General features: G+C 35.5%; 1 protein-coding gene across 2 annotated transcripts; it reads left to right on the forward strand.

Moving 5' to 3' along the window:
- The first annotated feature begins 419 nt into the window (after nt 1-419).
- Nucleotides 420-9,735, forward strand: VIP (vasoactive intestinal peptide). Of its 2 annotated transcripts, none has more exons than XM_084890849.1 (7): nt 420-1,038; nt 2,209-2,317; nt 4,017-4,139; nt 5,317-5,421; nt 6,203-6,334; nt 7,151-7,238; nt 8,906-9,735. In XM_084890849.1, exons 2-6 carry the CDS (start codon nt 2,211-2,213, stop codon nt 7,194-7,196), a joined length of 513 nt encoding a protein of 170 aa, XP_084746975.1. In that variant the 5' UTR covers nt 420-1,038; nt 2,209-2,210; the 3' UTR covers nt 7,197-7,238; nt 8,906-9,735. The 2 variants fall into 2 exon arrangements, with proteins under 2 accessions (XP_084746975.1, XP_084746976.1); XM_084890850.1 differs by having other exon boundaries at nt 878-1,038; nt 2,203-2,317.
- Nucleotides 9,736-11,272: the final 1,537 nt, after the last annotated feature.

The raw sequence follows: 11,272 nt of genomic DNA on the forward strand, positions 1-11,272 counted from the left end.
TTAAATGTTTGGGTTGGAGACGTTCAAAAGCTAGTGTGAGTGTGGGTGTGTGTCGGAGAATGGGAGAGAAACACAGTAATTGTATGCAGTGCAAAGATTTATAAAAATGATGAGTAAAATTTTTGAAAAAGAAGAAAAATTGAATTCCTTGAGGTAGACAGTCTGATAATTTAGTTTTTAAGTAATTTGAGATTATGTCTGTGAAAGCGCATTGGAAATGATGACATTCTATAGAAATGTCACATAGCAGTGTTACTACCATCTTCTACTACAGAGTGTGTATTACCCTAGCCTGGGGTCTTTCTGAAACTTTTATACTGGGATTAACATAAAGTTTCAACATAAAGAAATTATTACAATGGAAAAATAAAAAAGAATTAGCTTTAGATGCTTTAAAAATTAGGATATCAAGAAAGAATATATGAATTAGGATCTATATAAATAGCATAAAAATAGAATAAAGGCTTTAGAAGAATTGATGCCTTGTAATAAAGTAAAATTATACATTTGTCAGCAAAATGACCATAAGTGTTTGTTGCTTTTTAAACCTATTCCTGCACACGAAATCCTTGTTTTCTGGAAGAACCTCAATGTCCTTGACTATAATGCAAATTCACTTGCTTACATCATTACTGCTAATTAAAGATTACACTATTTCACATTAAACTTAATAGCTGTTTTTGTTTAAAGGAAAGTAAATTTCCTCTCTTTTACGTCATGAAGATGCTCACTATATATTTATATAAATCAGAAATTAGATAAGAATTTCAAGCTCTATTCATCCTGTGGGAGAGCTGCTGTGACGTCTTTCGGAGTCTTGTGATTGCTCAGCCCTGAGAACAAGCCCTATAAAATGATGGGCTTTGAAATGCTGGCCAGGGTAGAGTGAAAGCAGCTGCTGGCAATAACCCTTAGCCAGTACAAGGTCTGATCAACTCTAACTGGTGGAGCCTTTCTTGGACTCACGGGACTTCAGCACCTGAGACAGCTCCAACAGTCTGTGGAACAGAAGGCTCTCCAAGAACCCTCCTAGGCAAGGTTAGTGACAATGATAGCTTTCTTCTTTTGATCCCTCTCTGCAGCTGGGACTTTTCTCAAGGTAGATTGAATTTTTTTTTTCTCTTTGGAATTTTTTTTTACAGTGTTCTTTCCTTATAACAACAAAAAGAGGGATTTCTCAGTCACCTGGTAAAGATAGAAATGCCTCAATTTATCACGCATGCATGAATTTTCTGAATTCTTTTGTTTAAAAGATGGTTTTCCTGCTTGCCATTTCATTCGATACTGTTTTTAAAAATAATGTATACAAGCAGTGTTTTCTTTTTTGTTTGTATATACATTTTTGACTGAAGGGCTCAGTGGGTACATTTGTTTTTGAAGTTTCAAACTTATTTTGTAAGTTCTGTTCTTTCTCTGTCATATGTTGGTTATGTGAATCTAGGAAACATTTATCTTCCTCTTTATTTTAAATTGAAATTCTGTGATTTTTATAGAGAGCAAGAGAACAGATCATGAAGTCTTAAGTTTCTATCTAGAAACCATTTGGACATAAAATGTGAAAGTGGATTACATGTCAAAACCACACATTGCTTTTAATTTTTTTTTTCCTGTGGAAAAAATTAGGTCAATAGTGATGTGGTTTAAAAAAAATTTTTTTGGGGGGTGGGGGGAGGTATCAATTTTCACCAGTAATTGTGTTAAGTTGTTCAAACTCAGGCTTAAGGAAGTATGTTACCGGCACTGTTATATATACACATTTATATGTACATGTTCATTATAAAATGTAAAATAATTTAGTTTTATATTAATCAGATGCAGAATCTTAAAGTAGGAAAAATAATCATCTTTTTGCAGTTGTTAGAAATGATACTAAAATTTGATACTATCACTTTGTAATACAAGATAATCCCTGAGGCTATTTCCAGCAGGATGAGAGTAAGCCAACCAATAAATATGTACTTGGGTCAACTATGAAAGCTAGGAAGTTGTTCAAAAGGATCCTAATTTTTATCCAAGCGCCCGTCACCAAGAGAAATCCTCTTCATTTAAAAAGCAATACTATTACAGTTTAACTGTTTCTATAAGATGAAAATGACTTTTTTCCAAACTCTGTGCAAGAGTCTTCAGTATTTGCTGGACACTCACAATCACGAGCAGGTGAGGTCCGTGGATGGGAAGTCTGATGTGACTCTCTCTTTCGAGGTGCAGAGATGGAATCCAGAAGGACACCCCAGCTCCTCCTGCTCCTGCTCCTTTCTAGCATGCTCTTCTCTCAAACATTGGCGTGGCCTCTTTTCGGAGCACCTTCTGCTCTGAGGTAAGTTTTTTTTTTTTTTTTTTTTTTTTTTTTTTTTTTTTTTTTTTTTTTTTTTCCAATTCAGACAGTTGGACATTCCTTCATCTAAACCGGGACTTTCTACCTGGGGTTTTGGACAGCTCAAACTCCCAAAAATTACCTGTTACTTATTTAAATACTAAATATCTGGTTGATGAGTTAAGCAAGTTTTTTTCAACACCAGGTGCCCATGATTAGCCTGGGCCCCAGCATCACTCTCCGGGCATGAGAGACAGTGTCACTGGCTAGTGTTATGGATAGGATAGTTCACATCTCCAAACAAGGAGGAAGGAGAATTTGACTTTCCATTCATTCAAAAGCAGCTTTAGATGAGGAACGAGCTTTCATACAGCATCTCAGTTCAGATCAGTATCTGATGGGAAAATAGAACTTTTGTTGCATGCCTCATTTTCATTCATTTTTAAGATCAGTCAGCAAATAATCATAAGTTTAGTAGTTGATTATAAAAATACATATAGAATCATGTTGGAGAAAGCTCTATCAATGCAGAATTCATTTGCTAATATTAAGAATTGTGAATAATTGATCTATTGAGATACTCTTGCCCCATGAGTAACTTAATATATGTGGTTTTGGTTTTTAAAAATTCTTAGTGTTTACTGTTCTCTTTGTGTGGTATTTTATATTTTAAGTTCATAGATTATAATATAACTCATTTAAAGCTTTATCTGAAATAAAATAAATGTATGTTTAAAGAAATAAATAGTCAATTAAAACTACATTAGTTTGAACTTTCCTCTGGTCCTATACCTAAGGGCCCTATAAACAGGCACTAACTTTTGTTCTTCACAAGGTCTGCTTGAAGCCAATTCTCTGCTGCTTTGATAACTAAATGGAATGATTCTGACTGAATGGTTATAGCATCACAGATGAACAATCACAAGAATGCCGGTGTTTTGCATTGATTACTAGGCTTCATTCTCAAAGAGAATGTTACTGACTACCAGCTACCACATCACCAAAAGATACACAAGTGCCCAGGAACCAACACAGTCCTTAGATGCTTCCCCTAACAGAGAAAACATACAAACAGAGAATTTTAATAGTGTGCTGGTGTTCAAAATGTGTATGCATTTATGAAATGTAGTAATATTCCGTGTATAGGTATGACTATCCTTAGTCTTTCAGTGAAGCACTGTACAGCCTTTACGGAAATACGTAAGGTTAGAAACCAAAGGCCCCACAGAATTAATGAAATTTGAATAAGAATTCAGAGACGTAGAGATTCTTTGAGTTTCTTCAATACAGAGAAAAGCATCTTCAATACAAAAACATCAATAAACATACAATTTGCTCACCATTTTCATACTGAATATTAAATGTTTTCAAAGTGCTTATGAAATTTATGCTTATGAACTTTGCAACCTGAAGATATTACCAAGGAAGTATACTTTGCTTAATGTCCTGATGGGATGGAACTGAGTAGCTATCACACCTGATGCATACAGCTCATAAAAGTGTGATGGTATCTATTTTATGGGATAAATAAAATGTTATTATTTACACTCTCATAAACCATTGAAGCCTTAAATCAGATATACTATACATATTTTGTGAATAGGCAATGCTTCACAAGATTTTGGGTATCTTATTTAAAATAATTTATAAGCATAAGCACAAACTTCTGATAAAATAATGTATTATATTTCTCCCCTGATAGGTTGGGTGACAGAATATCCTATGAAGGAGAAGATGAACCTGACCAAGCTTCATTAAAAGTAGACACTGACATCTTGCAAAATGCCTTAGCTGAAAACGGCACACCATATTATGATGCATCTAGGTGAGTTCACTTTTACAAAGTAGTCTTTTAGAAAAGACATTTTGAATGATTTTGAATTATAAGTGTTTTTTATTTTTGTGTCTCCATAAAGCCATTTCTGCAGGGCAACAATGCATGTTTCCTCATGCCAGGGCTTCCTCCAGCCGCATTTACATACATGACTTGCATGCAGAGCCTGTAACATGGAACAAGCCAGGGTGAACTAATCACTCACTTGCATTTTGTTGCACAAAATGCCAACATCAGATATTGCACCGATTTTAGGAAAACTTTCCCATTTAGGATTTCAGGATAGATAAATTTCTAAGGCAAAAGTTTCGTGTCCTGCCGAAACCGGTTTGGCTCAATGGATAGAGCGTCAGCTTGGGGACCTACGGGTCCCGGGTTCGATTCCGGTCAAGGACATGTACCTTGGTTGTGGGCATATCCCCAGTAGGGGGTGTGCAAGAGGCAGCTGATCGATGACTCTCTTTCATTGATGTTTCTAACTCTCTATCTCTCTCCCTTCCTCTCTGTACAAAATTAATAAAATATATATTTTTTAAAAGTTTCGTGTCCACAGAAAAAAAAGATGTCTAATAATAGAATCTACATTCACAGAGACATTTGTCAAGAGCAGCATTGAAGTATAGACAGTATAGATCTCTACTAAGGACAAAGACAAGACATTTTCTCATTTGAACAGAAAAGTTGGTTGATAAACCCTAAGCTCCTCTCTTTTAAAGGATTTTGTTTCCAAATACTGGCAGAAGAAATAGCAAAAGACATAATATGGGTAACCATCAGGATTGTTTCCTCTTATATCTGTCATTATTAAGGGTAGGAGAAATAAAGCACCGTAAATAAGTGGAAACTAATTCAAATGTTATATTTTTCCTACCGATATTTCTTAGAGAAGGATTTGCTTTATAGATTCTATCAGGGAATATTATTTAATGTTGATATATACTTCTACAAAAGCTAATTTCTTTGCTTTTCAAAATTTGAGGGTGAAAAAAATATGGGTTAGTAGGAAGCTAGAAAATCTAATTCAATTATTAGAAAATCTCCTTTTGGACTTAAGTTTTTATAAGGAGCTTTCATAAGTTTATTAATTTATTTCTTATTGATTGAGCCAAAATAATATTTTAGAAAAATCATTTTTAAAATAATGATTATCCTTTATTTCTTGTTTTAGGAATACCAGACATGCTGATGGAGTTTTCACCAGTGACTATAGCAAACTCTTGGGTCAGCTTTCTGCCAAAAAATACCTTGAGTCTCTTGTTGGAAAACGCTTTGGGTAAAGATAAATTATTATTATTTTATCAAACACATTATGATCTTTAATCTGAGGATTATATTTGCACTGTTAATAATCTACTAGTTTTGTTGCACATTTATAAATTTGATCATATTTAATTTAATTAAAAAATAATTTATATTCTCCAATAAAATATACCAGTCCCATGGATTAAGGAAATAAGGCTTACTAGTAAAATTCTCACTGGCTCTAGACACACTTATTTTCCTTTAGGAGCAAACATTTGTAAATCTGCAATCAAATTGAAGTAGACACAGTAAAAAATAAATAAGACATAGTATAAATTGAAGCAAATGTTAAGGTTAATCATAATAGTTTTTTTTTTTTTTTTTTTTTTTTTACTTTCTGCTCAAACCACGCATTGGGAGATTCTTTCTTTAAATGACCAATAGTTGAATATTTAGATGGCACTATTCAGGTGACATAGCTCCTCACGAAGCATTAATTTATAAAGAACTTTTCCTCCCAGTGGCAGAAAACAAACTTTAAACATCCCCCTATGATTTGACAGAACATTTGCCCACTTGGTACTGAACGTATCTTAAGACACTCCCCGTAAGTGCCAACATATATTGGATTAGTTCTCACTCTCTCACCCTTAGGCTTATGGGTATTTTTTTCCTATATATTTTTTTGGTCATTAGAAAATGAGTTGGGCGTTAGAATTCATTTTTATTTAACACCAAGAAAAATTGGAACTGTGGTATATTTATAATTTCTTGCTAAAAATCATTGATTCTATTTCCGACACATTGCTTAGCAATGACATCTCAGAAGGCCAGGGGCCAATCAAACGCCATTCGGATGCAGTCTTCACTGACAACTATACGCGCCTTCGGAAACAAATGGCTGTGAAGAAATACTTGAACTCAATCCTGAATGGGAAGAGGAGGTAAAGAAACTCAACTTGCTAAAACAAGAACTTGTAAAGGACTTTTAGAATAGAAGCTACAGAGGGAACCTCCCTATCCCTCTATCTCAGTATCTATCCTCTGAAGCAGTAATTCTCAACCTTGGCTGCCATCAGACAACTCTGGACAGAGCCCTACCCAAACTCACTGCCAGGAATGAGTGCCTTTACGGATATGGCTCTGGAGTCTAGACATACGGGTCTCTTCAGAGCCCCCTGGTTGATTCTATTGTGTCTCCAGGTTTAAAATTGAGGACTATAGAGGCATCTTCTTTGAATCTGGAAGCAAGTTTTAACAAAATAGCTGGTTTTTAACCATGGAAAGCGCAGTCCACTAGCAATTTGGTGTCACATGGAACTCCCTGTATAAGAACTTCATTTACCAATTATATCTGAGTTATTTTGTCTTCTGAGATTCAGTAAAGCCCGAGTCGGTCTGGGGTTTGTAGACATTGGAGCACAATAAATAGGAAGTGGGGTGCTCTCTTTCTATTCCAATTATTTTTGGTTAGAATGTGAGTATAATTAAGGATGACCCTGACTGGGTGAGGCCATACAAGATGACTTTCTTTGCCCACCAGCTTGTAATTGTGTAGGAACGATTTTAGACACCTTAAAATAAAAAATTAAAAAATCATTCACAGGTAAGAACTAAAAACTAAATTGAAAAATAATTACTTCGCTCCCAGAGCACTTTATAGGGCCTAGAGAATAGCATAGGTTCCACAATATCATTTGTTTAGATGCTTTCTTCTCTAAGAGCCTTACCATGCACAATTTTCTCCTTCTGCTCTACAGCACTGAGGGGGAATACCCTGACATTTTTGAAGAGCTAGAAAAATGATGAAAAGGGTCCTTGAGGAACGCTGGTGGAAACGATCCAATGGTGCGTATCTCTGTGGATTCTTATCATATTTTTATAGCAACCACCCAGCTATTTCAGTAGGTAAGAGCCCCTTGGTAAGAGACATCCTAGACTTGTTCACAGTGAGACCTCCTATAAGAATGACACTCCTACCAGAAGCGAACCATGGGCCAGTAGTCAGCTTAAAATGATTCCTGCAGGTTCTGATTACATAACAGAGGAAAATCACAATTAGTAGACAGTTTTGTATTTCCTAGTTTACCCAGACATATTCCTACCCTCTGTCAAGATTTAAAACAGCAGAGACTGACTCACACTAATGAGGGAAATCTGGTGTTCTTATCAAGCATCCAGCCAGGCTGCTGTTATTAATTTAGGGTTTCATTTCACGATTGACTGCTAGCATCTTATTCAATTTAAGTGCAGGGAAATGCCCCCAAATTACAACAGGCTTGTTATTATGAAAATACAATGCACTTTGGGTCTCATTGTATTTCTTGAAACATAGCAAGCTTCAGGCAGCAAAAGTCAAGTTCCGCTTTTTTTTTAATCTATAAAGTAAGTGTATTATGACTCCAGTAGTATTCACTGTAAAATAATTTTTGAGTAGAGAAAACACAAATAGATTTTTTCTTTGTTATATAATAAGTTTTTAACACAATTACTTCTATATGTACATAGATTCAAGGCTAATAATTTTGCCTGAGTACATTAATGCTTATATTAGCTCATAAAATAAATCTACAATATTTGGCAAGTGCTTAAAGAAATTTTACATCATCATCACTTGAGATTAACAAAATTTTTCTCTAAAGGCTGTGGAGTAAATATTTTTGGTTTTGTAATCTATATAGTTTCTTTCAAATATATGCCTGCTACTATAGCAAAAAATTGTCCATAGATAATATGTAAAATGAATGGGAGCAGCTGTGTTACAATAAAACTTCATTTCTAAAACATGAAGGTAGGCTAGACTCCAACCCTGAAGGGGTCAAGGAGACTAAAGTAGACCTAAGATTAGAAAGAGTATAACTCATTGTCTTCCCTCAGTCCTGGTTTCTATGAGAGTCCTCAGTAGTGGCAGGGTGTGTGCGAAGACACCTGCACAATTGGTGACTTGTGTCCACTGATTACCCTTCACTTCTAAGGGACATGCCTGGTCAGTGTGTGTGGCACATGCCCATTCATGGTCATAAATGTGTAGTTCAGAAAAATGAGTCCCTTTGCTCAAAAAGAAAGGTAATCCCATGTGGCTTCTTGAAAAACTGTTTATAAGAAGAAGGCCTCTCCATGACATTATACAGCACAGCAGACATTAAACACAGAAGAGGGCTAATCACTGTGTCTTTTGTAAAATGTAAGATTGTGTATGAAATTATATCTTCCATTCTTTATTTTAAAGTGTAGTTTTGGATAAATTCTTTTCACAAGGAATCTTGTGGGTCAGCCATTTGTGAAAATTACAAATTATCGTTTGACCAGAGAGCCCCTTCCCATCCCTGTGCCATTTCTAACCATCAGTCCTTTGGAAGATGTGCTCCTGATTTCCCACAACATGATCCCATCACAGACTATGACAAGGGGCAAAGAGAAAGAGATGTTTATTGAATGAGAGGATAAGGGAATGAAATTAAAATGCTGTCAATGAAAATACTTTTATGCTAACATACCAATTGTTTCTTTTTCAGATTCTTGAAGAAAAATCATAGATGATGTAATTACATTTTGAGCTCTACATAAGTAGTAATTCAAGAAAACATCTTCAATATTGAGACCAAATAAAATACTGTGTTGTGATTGTTGTGATTTATTTTAAGCTAATGTAAAAGCTGTGTTGTTTACATTGCAAATGTTATTTAAGAGTTCTTAAATTTGTCTTTAACTCCTGGAAATCCTGTAATTTCACATGCTGTGTACCCTTTCTAATAAAAACATATTAAATGATAAGAAAATAGTAGGTTAATTCCAATTATATTAGGCTTTATGGAAGGGTAGAAGTTGAGCAAAATTTATCTGTTTATTTATAGAGCTTCCTTAATTATTCACATAGTACACCAGATAATCCCTGTGTCCAAATTTGAATGATAAGCAGATAGAATGCTGCGTTAAGTAAACCTCAAAATGTCTAAGAGGATACCAACCAAGTTAAAAATTCATTCTTCAAAAAATATGTTTTTAAAAATGTGATGCATTTTCATATTTGAGGCAACCTTTATTTTAAACTGGATTAAAATCTCATAAATTTGGATCTCTAATGCCAAAGGCTCTCTCCTTTGTTGATTCAATGAAGGAGAATGGCCTCTACTTCTGACTTTGGACCTCACCTTTAATCTTGTGTAAAGTATTGTAAAATGTAAACTTGTTTCCCAGAGCTAAGTACTTTTTCTCCAAAATCCTTCAAAGAATGTTTGGTCATACCAGCTTCTGTCAGTGAAAGTACATCTGGAGATACAACTATTTTTCCAAAATGATTGTAAGAAATTAAACATAGAAAATAAAGGTGTCTGATTGCAAACAATTTCTGTTGTTTTGAGTCTTTAAACAATACAGTAGTAGTAGCTCATTTTAGTACTAAAATGCCGGCCACTAGATTGTTTTTGTGATGTTAGAGGTAGAATTATGTTTGACTTGGTGTGAGATATGAAAGAGAAAAGCCCAGAATGTTCCCAAGGTAGATCCACCTACCCTGAATTAACTGAGATGGAAAAGACAGGAGGTGGGAGGTTCCAGAACAAAAGGAGTTTAGATTTAGACATTTTAAAGATATATGTTAGGAGTTCTGAGGAGATGCTGGGCTGGAGGTAAACTGTTGGTAGACTTCAGTATATAAAAGAGATTTAAAGGCACAGGTCATGAGATCATCAAGGGCCAAATCTACACTAATAAAAGAGAAAGAGGCAAATTGACCGTATCTTAAATATGCCCACCAGCCAATCAGGAGTGAGTATGCAAATTAACCCAACAAACTGGCAGGCTCATTTGCATACACAGGCGCCAAACTGCCAGGGGCAGGAAGCAGGCATTCTGCACTGCCCCACCTGCTCAGGGCCTCTGGGCAGCATGGGATGGCGGAAAGGCAGCTCTAGCTGGAGTGAAGGCAGTGTCAGCAGCCAGAAGAAGGAAGGCCCATACTTGCATGAATCATGGTGCATTGGCCTCTAGTGTAACTATGAAAGAATCTCAACACAGGATCCCTGGTGTGTTCATTTGCCAGAACTGTTATGACAATATACCAAACTCAGGGGTTGAACAACAGAAAATGCATTGTCTCAGTTCTGGAGGTAGAAGTCTGAGTTCAGGGGATTTGCAGGGTTGATTCTTTCTGAGGACTGTTAGGACAATTTAATCTCTCTAATTTCTCATAGTTTCCTAGTCATCTTTGGCTTGTAGAGGAATCACGTTGATTTTTTTATTGACATTCACATGGTTGTGTGTGGGGGTGTGTGTGTGTGTATGTGTGTGTGTATGCCCTCAATTTTTCCTTTTTAGAAAGATACTAGCCATATTAGATTAAGGCCCATGCTAATTACTTCATTTTAATGGTTTTACCTCTGTAAGACTCTATCTCTAAAAAAGGTCACATTTTGGGGTACTGAGAGTTAGGACAATATATGGATTGGGGGGACACAATTCAACCCACAACACTGAGACACTGCAACATTAATAAGCTGGCATGTTGAGGAACAAATGGGGTGAAAAAGAGTGAAAGAAGCAGTTAGTAAAATAGCAGAAAATAGGGAAGTGTGTAGTTCTTTCAAGGAAGAAGGCATCTTTAAGAGATTTATAGCTGCTGCTATGTAAAATAACATTTACTTATTGGTTTCTTCAGCTAGTATTTATTAGGAACCTGCTATGTGCCTAGCACTGTCCCTAGTTCTGATGATATAACAGTGAACCAAATATACAGAAATTCCTGCCCCCAGATAACTTATATTCTACTGAGGGAAATAGATGAAAAACAAACTAGTTAAGGAAAATACATGTTGTGTTAGAAAGGGATAAGCATTAAGAAGGAAAATTAATGTAGGGAAAGAGGATAGTAAGTGTTGAGATGT

The sequence above is a fragment of the Pipistrellus hanaki genome (genome assembly GCF_964339955.1).
Source record: "Pipistrellus hanaki genome assembly, chromosome: 7".
NCBI classification, from domain to species: Eukaryota; Metazoa; Chordata; class Mammalia; order Chiroptera; family Vespertilionidae; genus Pipistrellus; species Pipistrellus hanaki.

Coding starts and splice junctions, on each gene's coding strand:
- VIP (XM_084890849.1), top strand. CDS start 2,211: ATGGAATCCAGAAGGACACCCCAGCTCCTCCTGCTCCTGCTCCTTTCT. Junction 5,422..6,202: donor CTTGTTGGAAAACGCTTTGG/GTAAAGATAAAT, acceptor CACATTGCTTAG/CAATGACATCTCAGAAGGCC. Junction 6,335..7,150: donor ATCCTGAATGGGAAGAGGAG/GTAAAGAAACTC, acceptor TCTGCTCTACAG/CACTGAGGGGGAATACCCTG.